At 33.7% G+C, this 15,996-nt stretch overlaps 1 protein-coding gene across 1 annotated transcript in view; it reads left to right on the plus strand.

Moving 5' to 3' along the window:
- Positions 1–15,996, plus strand: part of waca (WW domain containing adaptor with coiled-coil a) — a 38,673-nt gene that overhangs the window by 1,563 nt on the left and 21,114 nt on the right. Inside the window, exons 4-5 of the mRNA XM_073828242.1 lie at positions 5,894–5,985; positions 9,343–9,458. Of these exons, the coding sequence (XP_073684343.1) occupies positions 5,894–5,985; positions 9,343–9,458 (208 nt within the window). The remainder of the gene's footprint in view (positions 1–5,893; positions 5,986–9,342; positions 9,459–15,996) is intronic.

Here is a 15,996-nt window from a genome sequence, read left to right on the forward strand (position 1 = left end):
TTGGGGTAAAGATACATTAAATCAAATCACACTGCCTGGAAGTGGCACGAGCTTCAACCATTTAACAAAGCATCTTATGAGTGATGACTGAGCACAGTGTGCTTTTATCTTTCTTCATGTTCAGGTTCTTATATATCTTTTTTTCTTATCAGTTCAGGTACAAGCATGAGGGTTTCCTTTTTTTTCAGTATTCAATAAGGGACTTTTGCTTTCTGCCTCTGACTGACTGTTTTATCGTTCAAAAAAGATAAGCAGGCCGCCAGAAATCAGAAATTGTGCTAGAATTGTTTTCATATCATTAAAATATGAATAAATACGTCATCCTGCAGAATTCTTTTTGCATCTCTAGCAGGATCTACCAGATGTTATTGGTATTGGAAACATTCTTAGAATGAATTTGTTCAGTTTAAGCGTTTAAAGAAATATATGATTCTCTAAACAGTGCACCAAAAATGAATAAGTTGTTCCAAACTTGTTTGATTGTTTTTTTTGTTTTTGTTTTTTAGGCAGAGCTCATAAATAAAATATTTTGAAGAATATTGGGAACCACATAGTTTTGGTGACTATTGATTTGTATTTCATGGACCCCAAAAAAAACAGACTTTTTTCAAAATCAATTTTTTTTAATGTTTCACAGAAGAAAAAGTCATGTTTTGAATGACATGAAGATGAGTAAATGATGACAGAATTATATTTTTTGTGTCCTTTATTCCTTTAGCCTCTGAACACTTTATAGGCTGTGTTTGTAAGATTGACTTGCCGTAAGATCAGCTGTAATTTACCCAAACTACCTGTTTTCACTAAATGTTAAGAAATTAAGAAAAATCAAACTAATGTATCAGAATTGCAAGAAGAAGCCTGTTACAATATTTCAGTTAAAAAAAACGAAGGTTTCCTTAAAACACTGTCTGCCATTAGCTGGATGAAAAGAGAGAGCCCTGTTCCAAAATCATAATTTTGGTTGGTGTAATGTTGCAATGTCAGGCTGGAAAATGTAGTTTAGTTGAGTTTTACTGTCATCTTCAGCTTTTTTTTAAACTATTTAATTTTATATGTTCTTATTATATTAAATTGTACGTGCATACAATTTCTTTTGCTTCTTCAACAATTAATATTGTTGAATTCTAATTACTGCAAGTCATAGATTAAGTTAAGGCAAATTCACACCAAGAAAGAGATCTTTATAACTTTAGCATCGATAACATTCTGTATATTTTAAGCAAGCGCTGAAGTTATGTTGCCTGCTTCTTTAAATGTAAGCGCTTGTTAAAGTCAGATGGATTCTGATTGGCTGTATTTGTCTTATCACCTGAAATTGATTCCAACAACGTTGTTCATGTGTATCATTATTGTTATAGCTGTGATGATTATTACAGCTTTATAGTTACTGTGCTTTGTGTGAACCAGCTTTTAGTCCTTCCTGATATTATCATTTCAGATTGCTTTCCTTTTCAGTCAGTTGGTTTTTTTATCTACTTGCATTACAAGATGTCTTGACCAGATACTGCTGCTACATATAAAGCCAGTTGAATCTAATCACTACATGCTGATTTGCTACTCTTATTTAGAAATACAAATAGTTAATGAGATTGCTGCCAAATAAATGCATCACCTAACTGAACGGTGACCGCAGCATGCGTTGAAATAAATCAGACATTTGTGGAAGCACTGCTTCAGATCTCAATTAACTAGGGACTCTAGCCTTTTTAAAATTTAAATGTTGTACAAGGCAAGTTGCGTTAGTTAGGAGAAGGTTGTTCTCCGTTTTGAAGATTTTCAAAAGGACTTCTAGATTTAATTCTTCAGAAGCGATGAATCTACTTAATTTGTTGCCTGGCTCTGTGCCATTATTGAATGTTTTCATTTTTTTTAGTGCTTCATCTTATGAATCATGGTGGTGTAAAAGCTTTGCATCCATCATTCATATTTACCAGATCTGTTATATAGGTCAAGTCTTGCATCTTGTTAGAAGCCACTTGAAGCGGTTAAAAAGGATAACTATTATATAGAAGTATGCAATAATTTGCAATAAGCATAAATGCTAAAAGTAGCTGAGCCATGTTTCCGACTTGAATATATTGTGCTTTCGATTAAATTAGGTTCAGTTCAGCTCTCGATTCAGTCGAATATTCATTTGGATGTTTCAGGTACATGTACGTTTGTAAGGAAAATCTCTCTTAAAAGTTATATATTAAAAGATAAAATTCACAACAGAGCCTGAATGATTATCACTGCTATGTATTTTAATGTAGAGCATTTAACACTCAAATGAAAACATTGTATACAAACATTTAAATTGCAGAAACCACAGTTGTTATATCGCTTTCTAAAGAATTATGTTTCTAATCAAATTTGTTGTTGGAATATGATAAATGATAAACAGTAGCTGTCATAAATAGCTCTCTTGACAGATTTAATCAAACATGCATGCATTATACATTAATCATCACCAACAGGCAAAAATGTAATGAATATACAATATAGTGTATTTTAGAGTTTTTTTTTATATAGAGTTCTTTTTATGGCTAATGAGATATAGATATTGAATTATTTTCCGAATGTAAATGTAGCTTTTCGTGACTTGTTCACTAGCTGTTTTGTTGATGTGTTTTTGTGGTTAAAACACAGTGACATGAGAAATGATGCATTTCAATGAGTTCCCCATCTTTCAGTATACCTTTTCTCACACGATATTGAAGAAAGCCAAAATATTTGTTTAACTCTATTGTTTGGATTTGGTTACAATTTGAAATCAGAGTCTGTTTCTTATCAAAATTAACCTGTTGCAGTTAATGTTCAATTAGCGGCATAAAGGATTCATCTTGGCATCTACAAATGAATACTGGTTAGATTAAAATTAATCCCAGCGGTTGGAATGGAGTTTTAGGTGAATATGATTTGTTGATATGTTATTCATATTGCTTAACTTACAACAGCTCAGTTTTGTTTAGCCTTTTTTTTTTGCTGAATTGCTTTAGTACATTACATTCTGATATATTTGATTAAAACCTGAAAGAAGCAAGATGATAAATCTTCTCAAACTTTTTTTTTTTAAATATACCTACACCAATTGCAAAACAAGGTTTTCTGGTTCCTCAATAAAGGCTAATGTAAATCGCAGCTAGTTTAAACTTGTTATGCCACTCCAAAGTTTCGTTTTTGTGTGTGCATGTCAAATAGCTTCGCACTTTTATTTATTTTTTTCATTCGTGCTGAAAAGGAAAGCAGAGGTTCAAGATGTATTTTGTATTCACAGGAAGTATGGGTGGGACTGGGATATATCAAAGTGCTCTTTCCTTACCATTTTCCTTAATAGACAAAATAATTGCGACATGCTCATCTGCTGCAAATGGTATTTAGGAGAAGGGCGATCTTTTTATTAAAGAATTTGAACAATTTTTTTTTTTTTTTTTTTTTTGGACAAAAATCTATGTAGTCATCAATATTTCCTGGATGAGGGCACTGTAGTTTTTGTGCATATATCTTGAAAAGTGCAATATGTCTATGTTAAGTAATACATCTGGATGAATTCAAAGCTAATGTGAATGGACCAAAAGCCCAAAGTAAAAATTCTAATTTAGATTTCATTGAGTCTTTTAAATGTATATTGAGACGGTACGTCAGCTAAGGCTAGTATTTTCCACGCTCATTGTGACTTTATACCCTTGTTCCTGGAACAAATCTGACACATCTTCTCTGAGGCAGTGAGGACTGTCTGTACCCTAAGGGCTGTCTGTAGTCTGAGCGTGCAGCTAGTGATTGCAGGTCACTTGGGACTTGCTTTGTGACTTTCTTGTATGTTCAAATCCTATCTTTTCCACCTGAGATGACATTATTTATTAGTATACTGTAATAGATCACCAAAAACAAATTACTCAAAGTAATCAGGTAGCCAGCTCACCTGAATGCTGCAGTATCAGAAAACTCTGATTCTTATTGAATTGGTCATCCGTTAAAGGCTAGTATGTGTTTGTTTACTATGAGTAATCTTTGGTGGGTAGTTACTGATTTATGAGTGTGCCGGATGTATCGTTAAAAGTCTGAGTCGGATGTATTATAAAATCATTATGCTGTTCTTCATCTCTCCCTAGATCTGCTGATTATTAGGTTTATGTCAAAATGAGTAATATCACTGAACACTTGTAATTCATCTGAAAACAGTCCTATTTCACTGTTTTTTACTTCAGATTGTGGCAAGACTTCTTAGTTTGCACTCTTCTAGATGCATTATAAAGAACTGACCTTTAACACTCAGTAAATGCATCAAATTCATTCAAGTCAGTGCTAAAAATCATTTGAATTTTGGAAGTGAACAGTGTTGATCATAGATCTGCAGTGAACGTCATTGTAAGAGTCAAATTTGAGAGATACACTACCATTCAAAAGCTTGGGCTCGGTAAGATTTTGAATGTTTTTGAATTCTCTTATGCTCAGCAAGGCTGCATAATAAAAAAATAGATTCTGTAGCCATTATTCGGGTCTTCGGTTTCAAATGATCTTTTACAAATTCTAATATGCTGATTCGATGCTTAAAAAATTGGAATTATCCCTGTTTAAATTAGTTCATTGTTGTCAACAGCTCTTAATATTTTGTATGGAAACTTTTTTTTTTTTTTTTTTTTTTTTTTTTAGGAACTTGATATTGATTTTACTGACGCTTTTTATCATTTTAATGCATCCTTTTTATCAATTTAATGCATATGCTGTCCAGGTCCAGATATTTTTTTTTCTTCAATGCTAAAGTGTTTAATTAAATTAGTTCATTGTTGTCAACAGCTCTTAATATTTTGTATGGAGACTTTTTTTTTTTTTTTTTAGTTTAGGATTTTTTGATGAGTAGAAAGATTTAAAATATTTTTCGACATTGATTTTACTGACGCTTTTTATCATTTTAATGCATCCTTTTAATGCATATGCTGTCCAGGTCCAGATATTTTTTTCTTCAATGCTGAAGTGTTTAATTAAATTAGTTCATTGTCAACGGCTCTTAATATTTTGTATGGGAACTGATTTTTTTTTTTTGAAGAGTAGAAAGTTTTAAATATTTTTTGACATTGATACTCATCCTTTTTATCAATTTAATGTATCCTTTTAATGTGTATGCTGTCCAGGTCTAGATATTTTTTTTCATTCAATGCTAAAGTGTTTTTAATAATTTATTTATTTATTATTTATAAATGTTAAAATGTATTCTTGTATACAGTGTGCTAGCAGAGGGACATTAGTACAGCATTTGTAATTGCACTACCAGTCAAAAGTTTTTGAACCGTAAGAGTTTTAATGTTATTATAATTTTGTTTTATAATATTTTATATTATATTATATATATTTGACCCGAAGTACAGCAAAAACGGTACAATTTTGAAATTTTTACTTTGTTAAAATAACTTTTCTATTGGAATATAGTTTTAGAATATAAGAATATAATAGAATATAAATTTAATTATTTTTTTTCCATCGCTTCACAGTATGTCTGTCATGCATATTCGGAATCTCTTTTTTTGTTGGCGTTAAAATCATGCAATATGAACACTTGCCAGATGAGTCTTGTATGATCTGTGTAATAGAGTTGGTACAGATCAAACTGCAGCGACTCTAATGAATCAAAGTAACCCAGGAACTGATAAAAAGGCCCAGAAGTGTTCATGTCTCGGCATCATTTAGCCATAAAAAAGTTGATATACATACTTGATTTTAAAGGCAGTGGAAACACCAGTGAATTATGAGTCTGTCTATGAAGCTTTACAGTTACACAGCTCACAGTGGAATGTTCTCGTAGAGTTGTTTTGATCAGCTAGATGTGGTAATTAGTCTTTCAGACATGTACAGATTGTCCTTGCTAATTTTAAGAAATAACCAAAACTGGTGTGTTTACATATTTTTCATTTTTCAGGGACCAGTATATCCCCTCAAGAGAACTCCCATAACCACAGCTCTCTGCACAGCTCCAACTCTCATTCGAATCCCAACAAATCATCAGACACGGTAAGTACCACAGTCTCGACGCCTTCTAACATGTCTGCAGGTTGAAATGAGGCAGCGATTGGCACACTTTCATATACAACAGTAACCCTATGCTCCTTTGGCACAAGCAGTTTGTTATTGAATCAATGTTTATTGAATAAATCAGTCCATTTTATGATATTAATGCTATTAGTTTTGCATTAATTATCTTGGAAGTAACAATTAAGATGCATTAATTTAGTACCAATGCAGTCAAAATAGAAAGCTTTTATCCTGGCAGATCTGCTAAACTATTTCGGACTTTTAATAAGTGGTATGTTATTTTATGGGCCATTATTTGGATCCAACAAAATTATCCCTGGCTGAAATTCGGCATTGCTGTTAAGTGTGTCGTCTGGTTGTGTGGCAACCCTCCTGTGTGCAGACCATCTGTCCCCTTGCTGTAGATAATATGAGCTCTTCTGGGAGATGCAAGGCATAGTGTACCTGAATAGAGAAAGGAGTTTTTTGTGCTTTTGCTGCCTTCAGCATTACATCATTCATTTAAGGTTTTGAAACCGATGTCATATGGTTTGATTTCAGTACAATTGAGATTTGAAAACTAATTACAGCTTTGCAAAGGGTATTGTGTTCATCAGTAAAGCCAAATTGGATTGAATTCAGTGTTTAAAGTTTAAAAACAGATCGCTAAACCATAGTCATATTGAGGAGTCATTTTGTGAAACATGTTGAAAAGTACCTAGCTCATTTCAACAAACTTGATGAATGGATGTAATATGTGCCATAAGCTCTCTTTATGAATCCAAGATAGTTTTGGTGAGCCATGGCATAGAAACCATTTTTATCACTGTTCGTCTGCCTCTGGTTTAAATTGGTCTTTCATTCTATATGTTATGGGGTCACTTTGGATATGCTGTGTAAAATATGATCTAAAGATGCTCCACCTACTTTATGAACTCATTCATCAAGCCCTCTTCATCTGCTCAATTACCTTTCCCCAAGATTTTATGTTTTGTATTAAACCTTATAATTACGTTGAAGGCGAGAACTAGCTGTCGGCAGGCATACAGAGGTGAATTTCTTTGTGGTTTGAAATATGTACTACTTAATTGTGGTTTCTTCAAGGACAGAGTTTATGTGCAATGAAGTGAACAGTGTTAATTATAGATCTGCACTGAACATCATTGTATTCTAAGAGTCAAATTGACTCAGATACAGATACACTGTCATTCAAAAGTTTGGGCTCTGTAAGATTTTTAATGTTTTTGAAGTTTCTTATGCTCACCAAGGCTGCATATTAAAAATAAAAATTCTGTAGCCATTACTCAGGTCTTTGGTTTCAGATGATCCATCAGAAATCATTCTAACATGCTGATTTGATGCTCAAGAAATTTAAAATTATCTGTGTTTAAATTACATCATTGTTCTTAATATTTAATGGAAAATGCGATGATTTTTATTTTTTTTCCAAGGTATTTTTGATTAAAAATTGTTATATATATTTTATAAAATATATATATATATTTTTTTTTTGTTTACATTGATTTTACTGATGCTTTTTATCCATTTTATGCATCGCTTGCTGAATAAAAGTATTAATCTCTAAAAAAAAAAAAAAAAAAAAAATCATAATCCTTTTGATCCCAAAACTTTAAATGGTAGTCTATGCAATATATAGGCTATCCAGACACTAAGTGTGTTATTTATTTTATTTATTAATGTTAAAATGATTTCTTCTTTCCCAGAGACATATTAGCGCAGCATTTGTAATTAAACTAGCAGTCAAAAGTTTTCAAGTAAGATTTTTAATGATTTTATATATTTGATCCAAAGTACAGCAAAAGCAGTTAAAATGTTTAAAAAATGTTACTTTTTAAAATAACTTTTTATATTTAAATATAGTTTAAAATGTTATTCATTCCTGTGATTTCAAAGCTGAATTTTTTAGCTTCATTACTTCAGTCACATGATCCTTTAGAAATCATTCTATTCTGATATTCTAATATTTGCCACTCAAAAAACATTTTAAAAACAGCTGAGTAGAATTTTGCCAGGTTTCTTTGATAAATAGAAAGTTTAGCATTTATCTGAAATAGAAATCTTCTGTGACATTGTAAGTGTCTTTATCATCACATTTGATCAATTTAAAGCATCCTCGCTAAAAAGTATTAATTTCTATAATAAAAAAAATTGAATTATACTGACTTCAAGCTGAGTGGTATAGTATATAATGTTACAAAGTCTTTTTATTTCAGATAAATGCTGATTTTTGGATTGGTCTACTCATCAAAGAACCCTGAAATGTACTAAACTGTTTAAATATTGATAATACTAATAATAAATGTTTCTTGAAAAGCAAATCAGTATATTAGAAAGATTTCTGAAGGATCATGTGACACTGAAGACCGAAGACACTCTTTTTGATGTACTTTGAATCAAATAAATGCAGACTTGCTAAGCAGAAGAGACTTCTTTAAAAAAAAAACAATCTTACTGTTCAAAAACTTTTGAGTGTTAGTGTAGATTCCACCAAAAAATCCATCTCAACCAGCCTCACATTGGTTAGACCAATGTTGCTAGTTTGGGCTGGGTCTGTCTCTTTCTTTCATCTAGTAGTCTATAACAACTGGAGAGAAATACCCATTAACATTCTGACAAAGTACACTAATAAATGCATCCCTTGCAAAAATTAAGTCAGACTACGTACGTGTCTTATTTTACATGACCATCAAAGGGAAGAAAGATTTCGACTCAAGTGAAAAGTTAACTGGGCCGTGCTAACCAACCGTACTATGGCCGATGAAGGAAGCGTTCAAGAAACTTGTCATTATTTTTGCAATTCCGGATGGTGACGCTAGTGGCACAGAAATTGCACACTTCAGCTTTAATGATTGCTACTGTCTGGTGTGGTGGTGTGAGGCTTTGACAGTCAGACTGCTAGTAGGTGGAGGGTGGACTCAGGCAGATTAAAGAGGCATCCTGCAGGGCCGATGCGCAGAGATCCACCTCATCAAATATTACACACGCTTGCATCAGGATTCAGCTTTCTCTCTCTCTCTTCCCCTTGCACGCTCCATCTGTCTTGCCTCTAATGCTCCCATTGCCTCTCTTTTCTTCCCAGTCTTGTTCTATATTTTAAACTTCCTCATGCTGTTGCTCTGTTTAGCCTTTCCTTTATGTCTGAAGAAAAACAACAAACACCTGGATTGTCTTCCTTTTTTTCCCCCTCCCTTTCAGGTCTTTTCTTTGGTTGTTGCCCTCCCTCTCGGTTTCATCTTTCTTCGATCTCTCCCTTTCTCATGCTTTTAACAGCGTCTTGTCTCTTTAAATGATCTCACAGTTCCCGGTGCTCACACCTGTTGTTTTTCTTGTATACAGCCATATGAGCCGGCAGATGATTGGTCTGAACACATCAGTTCTTCAGGGAAGAAGTACTACTACAACTGCAGGACGGAGGTGTCTCAGTGGGAGAAACCCAAAGAGTGGCTGGAGAGGTATTAAACGCACATTTACAGTTATTGGCTCTAATAAATTGTACTTAATTATATGCTTAAACACACTAATCCGTACACGTTGCTGGTAAAACATCAGGTGATCGATGCAGGTGGAAACATGGTATGTTTCTACAACAGCAAATATTAGAACATTTATGTTTAGCATCTATGCTTTCTACAGAAATGAAGTATTTTGCTGTCATAGGCCTGTTTCACACATCTTTCATCTGCAGTACATGCAGTAGTGTAATGGAAACGGCATCACGCCTTGAGCTTTCACGCTGACTGTGAGTGCGAGTGAGCTTTCAACAAGGACCATTTATGGCCTTCGTTAATTGGTGATGCTTCATAAAAGCCTGTATGTTAAAATATAGCTGTTAATGGTTTGTAGGGCATTTTGACTTTGAGTATGTAGCAAAAATAGGCTCAGGGCTTTTTTTTTGTAATTAAAATGCATTTTTTAAGCTCCATGTTTGCTGGGTTTTTTTTGACCCAAACTTTTGTACTTTATGTAAAAATATTTACTATCAGTCTTATTTTTTTTACGTGGAAGTAAGCCTATGGGCAAGACTTCTGGTTCATTAGCCGCTATAAAGAAATAACAAGGAGAATAAGAATGTGCAGTAAACCAAACTGTTTGCAGTACAAACCAGTGTGTTCATAATTGAGAATACATTAAAATAATGTGGTAAGACACCAATTTGCAATATCAAGCAACAAAACAAGCTGTTTTATACAGTTAAAAATAGCTGGACGCAGATGAGACTGGAGGCCTGACCCATAAAATTTACAAAAACCTAAGGGAAAAATAAAGTGGATTAAGTAATTGTAAAGGCAGCTATGTAGAATCTTTAAATAAAATTACTAAGTTCCTGGTTTGCTGTGCTTGTTTGTAGGGTTGCACAATTTGACCAAAACTTGTGATTTTTATAACAATGACTATAACATTTTATTTCTAAATTAAATTAAAGGAGAAATTCACTTCCAGAACACAAATGTACAGATAATTTACTTTATTTACCCATGTCATCCATGATGGTTATGTCTTTCTTTCTTCAGTCGTAAAGAAATAGTTTTTTTGAGGAATTTCTTTAGGATTTCTCTTCATATAGTGGACTTCTATGGTTCCCCCGAGTTTGAACTTCCAAAATGCAGATTTAAATGCAACTTCAAAGGGCCGAGGAACAAGGGTTTTATCTAGCGAAACGTCAATTAATTGTCAAATAATAATTAAAAAAAAAAATGTTTATTTAATTTAATTTTATTTTTTTTACCTCAAACGCTCATCTCGTCTAGCTCTGTGTGTGTTTATTCCAGTTCATGACAGTTAGGATAGGTTGAAAAACTCCAATCTCATTTTCTTCAATTCTTCAAAAATCATCCTACATCGTAGGGTTGGGCGATGTCGACCAATTTGGCATCGTACGATGTCTAATGTGAAACATCGCGATGGACGATGGCATCGTCTGGGGGGGGGGGCGGGGGTGAGGGATGGTTGTTGTTAAATAATTTATTCATAACGAATTAATTAATTGTAGCCTACCATGTCCACGAGTGCTTAATTTGAGCCGGATTCTGCTCTGGAAAATGTCCGATTTTGGATTTTTGCGTTCCGGTATTTGTTTTTAAAGATCCGGAATTAACAAGTGCATTAGATCATGACAGTGCGTGCGTGCAGACGAGACAAGATCAAGCACGGGTTTATATAAATGCATTTGGAGGATGTGTGTTGGTCCTTAACATATTTTCGACCAGTCAGCTTTTTTAGGTTCAATAACGCTCTCATTATTTGCTTACTGCTTAACACACTCTCTCAAAACGCATTTAATGAGCAGCGGAATGTTTAGAGAGAAAGCTTAATATCAGAAATAATAGCAAATCAAGCAAAATATTATGTATTAACATTATAAACACTATAAACATAGCTATAAGTTAGTTACCCTGACTCCAAAACGAATTATTTAAATGTAGAGGTATTTAGAACAGAACAGAAATGAAACAAAATATACAAAGTTAAGAAACTAAAACAAAGCGAAACTAAAAATAGCGCGTTGGGCTCACGCACCTCTGTTTTTCGGCACAAATCCAAGTGTTCCAACTAGGCTTTTTGTATTTGTATTGTGATCACTAACAACTTCCTTGTTATTATTTCCTCATAATAATAATAATAAAATAAGTAAAGATGCAGAAATTGAAAGCATGCATTTCATTTGGCTATATAGGGATTTAGTGTGTGTTTTCCGTGAGCGGGTTGCGGCGGGGGCGGGGCTTGGCGCTGCGGGGGCGGGGCGGAGGATCGCGATGCCGGTTCAGCATCGTGATGTCTTTTGGCCATCGGCGATGGACGATGGCATCGTCTATCGACCCAACCCTACTACATCGTTTGATCATCTTTGCATGTTCACTTTGTAAACACTGGGTCATTACTTCTACAGCGATGTAGGGCAATTTTGAAGTTGGAGGAGAAAATTAGATGGGAGTTTTTTGACCTACCATAACTGGCTTGAACTGGAATATACAGAGTTGACGCAGAGCTGGACAAGAAGAGCCTTTGAAAAAAAAAAAGTATATAAATTGTCAATTTTATTAGAAAATAACCACTAGGTAAGATTTAGAGCCCTTTGAAGCTCCATTTTAACTGCATTTTGGAAGTTCAAAATCATGGGCACCATAGAAGTCCACTATTTGTATTGAATTCCTGAAATGTTTTCCTCAAAGAACATAATTTCTTATAGTATAGTAAATTATTTGTAAATTTTTGTACTGGAAGTGAACTTCTTTAAGCTCCATGTTTTCTGTGCTTGTTTATAGGGCTGCACAATTTGACCAAAACTTGTGATTTTTATATAAATATATGACTATAAATATTTCACTGTAAAATAAGTTAAGAAAAATCTTATTTTACAGTGCTGCTGTAAAATTAATAAATACTAGTTTTGTAATCAACCAAAAACTTTTATTTTGAATAAAAACTAAAACAAGCCCTTAACCCTCAAAGACCGAGACAGCCGCCGGCGGCTAAAAATAACTATTGGTCTTAAATGTTTAATAACTTTTGAACCGCTAATCCAATTTGAATGCTTTAAAAAGTCTCGTAAAGTACAGAGTCTGCTCTTTTCAGTGATATCGCATTTGTCTCATTTGGATATTCAGAGGCTCCGTAGTAAGCGTGATTACGTCATCACATTTCCTCAGCACTGATTCGTCAGATGAAATCAACACGTTTTGGTCCTCTGAGCCAAACAGGAACGATTGTTGATGCTTAGTCCCACCCCTGTGCCCCGATTGGTTCAAACTGTCATCTATTCAACCAATAAACATAGGTTTTGGTCTTTTGAACCACCGATTAGTATGTTTCTTTGCAGATCTGAACAGACGCAAAGTGAAAGCAAAGTGCCTCCTGCGTGCATGAAAACAAACGCAAAATAACACATTTGCATGACAGCATTCTTTGAAAATGTACAGAAATACTCACGACAGAGCCCTTTGACATAAAACAAACCAAAAACAAGGATGAAACAACAGTAGATATCGGATAAAGCACTGGAATGTGGGTTTTCGGTCACTAGGCGATGTCCCGGTAAAATAGATTCCGACGCAGACTACAGCCAGCAGATCCATCTATTTGGTTGTTATATTATGTAACTAATTATTATATAGTTTTTAAAGATTATTTTTACTATTTTTTCGGTTGCACTCTGTATATTTCTCTCTCATTTTGTGTGTAGTTTGTGAATAATTTGGATTGTTTATTTATTTTTTTGTTGCACAAGACAGTTTGTGCATTTTTTCTTGTGCTACTTTCTACACTATTTGTGTTTATTGTTCATCTTTTGGATTAAGAATATATTTATGAAATAGTAAATTATTTTTTACTGTGTTTTGCTATTATTTAACACTGTTTCTGCAATGACTTTACTCCTGAAACGTTTTTGGACAGATCTATATTGTCAATAAACGAAATGGGCCTGTTTTTCACTGAAAAGCACCTAAATAATATTGTAATAATTGGCTATAACTTGCTTGGGGAATGTTATATATAGACAAAATTTTATTTGGAAGTGTAAAACACCTAAATACAAATTTTTAAAGAAAAAAATCTAAACTTCAGGAGTTTTTGTTTGAGTACACAGTAAAAAACACCCAATTGTTGGTAGCGTTTTTTCCTAAAATTCTGGAAATTCACTAATTTTTAGAGAAAACAAAAGGAAATTTGTAATTTTAAATTAGCTAGACATAAAGTTCAAGTTCTTATGTTTATAATGATATATGACAATTGATGCTGACTGCTAGAATAGGTCTGAAAAAACAAAGAAATATACAGGTGCCTCAGGTGCCCCAAAAATGTTCTAGGTCTTTAAGGGTTAAACTTAAATCTTCTCTTTTGTTGACAGCTGGTTTATAAGTGCTTCTCAGTACTGTTTTGGAAGATCCTGTTGCATTCCCATATGTGACCCTGGACCACAAAACCAGTCATAAGGGTCAGTTTTTTAAAACTGAGATTTATACATTTGAAAGCTAAATAAATAAGCTTTCTCTGTTGATGGTTTGTTAGGATATGGCAATTTTTTGAAGAGATACCAATATTTGAAAATCTGGGGGTGCAAAAAAAAAATCAAAATATTGATAAAATTGCCTTTAAAGTTGTCCTAATGAAGTTCTCAGCAATGCATATTGCTAATCAAAAATTAAGTTTTGATGTATTTACGGTTGGAACCTTAAATATCTTAATGGAACATGATCTTTACCTAATATCCTAAAGATTTTGGGCATAAAAGAAAAATTGATAATTTTGACCCATACAATGTATTTTTGCCTATTGCTACAAATATACTCGTGCTGCTTAAGACTGGTTTTGTGGTCCAGGGTCACGTATGTTGAGTGACCTCAAACATGCAGAGATGAGTTTGTGTGAAGCAGCTTTTACTGCAAAACAAGCTGCTCTGAGACACTAAAAACACAAGATCATGAGCTGCTCACATGTAAAAGACTCTACTTTAAATTAGGGCTGGGCGGTATATAGAGTTCTGGGGATATATCGATATGATTCCCCAATGCGATGCGGGATTATCCAATATCGTTCATATCGATATGACACGTGCGTGCGCGTTCTACGTGAAAAGGGGGGTTTTAAAACGCCGCTAAAAAGCATTGATCCAAGATACGAGCTACCCAATCACAAGTACTTTGCATCAGAAGCTCTGCCGCAAATGTACAGTGAGGTCAGAGGGAAGTTTTCCGAGCGGCTCGCAAAAGTGACTCATTTTGTACTAACAGCCGATTTATGGTCTAGCCCCGGGTTCATCAACTGTGAGTGAAAAACGTTGATGGAAAACACAATATGTTGGGGTTAGGTCGCAAAATATTGTAAATATATCTTTTTATACATATTTATGTTTTAAACCATGAAGGTGAGCCAATGGATATCACACAAGCAACGTGAAAACTGAGCAATATGTTAAAGCGAAAGTAAAAACAGCTCTTTCAGCATCCGACGTGCACATTTTCTCAGAGACAATGATAGACGAATATACTTTATATGCTGATATTACACAATTTACTTCCCTAATATTTCTCTTGTGCGCCGAACACAGTGGGGAAAACATTAAAAGAAACGTATTTTGTGTAGGCTAAGGGGGGTTGTTTTTGAAAGTCGGCGTTTAAAATAAAGCTCTCAATTTCATTGATGACTGCAGTATTATAAGGGTTAAGAAAATCTTAATTATGATTTCAGGTCGTCTTAAATTGGGGACTAAAAGGCACGAATTGCGATGAAACTTTATAAGGCTATGCATTTTATAAATATGAGCGCTGCACGTTTCAAAGTCCACTGCGGAGCTGCACTGTGAACCATTCTGATAGCGCCTTCTGCTGGAAGAGAATGATCTGACATTTTTAATCAGCTTGTAGTACGTCGGCTGTTGTCAAAAAGATTAATGTAAAAAAAAAAATCAATCCATGGTTTTAATCAGCAAACACGTAGAGTTGTAAATGTGAACTGATGGATCGACAAGATAACGTGTAATTTAAACAATTAAGGCAGTAAAATGTGTATATGTTAATTAATATAATACTTGATTGACAATATTTGTTTAAATTTATATAAGAATTGATACTTTTGACTCTTGAAGGCTGGAATGTGAAGTTTATAATTTAAGAAATCTTTTTTGTTTTGTGAAACCTGCATCTGAATTGTAAATCATGCTTTTTACAGTCATTTTATTTATTTATTTTTGTTCAGGTCTTTAAAAAGGTATTCAAATGTCTAGAATTTAAGATAAAATATGCTGCAGATAACCTGGTCTTGCAAAAAACATAAATTGTTTTTTAATTTATTATTGTCCGGACCTCGGCTGGTGAGCATTCATTCCATTCATTACTGGACCATTACTGGTTCATTACTGCATTTTTAGTTGAAGACCCCTGGTCTAATTTTTTTTTTTTTTTTTTTTCATTTCTATTTTTTTTTTTTCATAATTTGAAATATGTTGTGCAGCTTATAGTGTTAAAGGAACACTCCACTTTTTTTGGAAATAGG

The sequence above is a fragment of the Garra rufa genome, chromosome 22, assembly GCF_049309525.1.
Source record: "Garra rufa chromosome 22, GarRuf1.0, whole genome shotgun sequence".
Taxonomy (NCBI): Eukaryota; Metazoa; Chordata; class Actinopteri; order Cypriniformes; family Cyprinidae; genus Garra; species Garra rufa.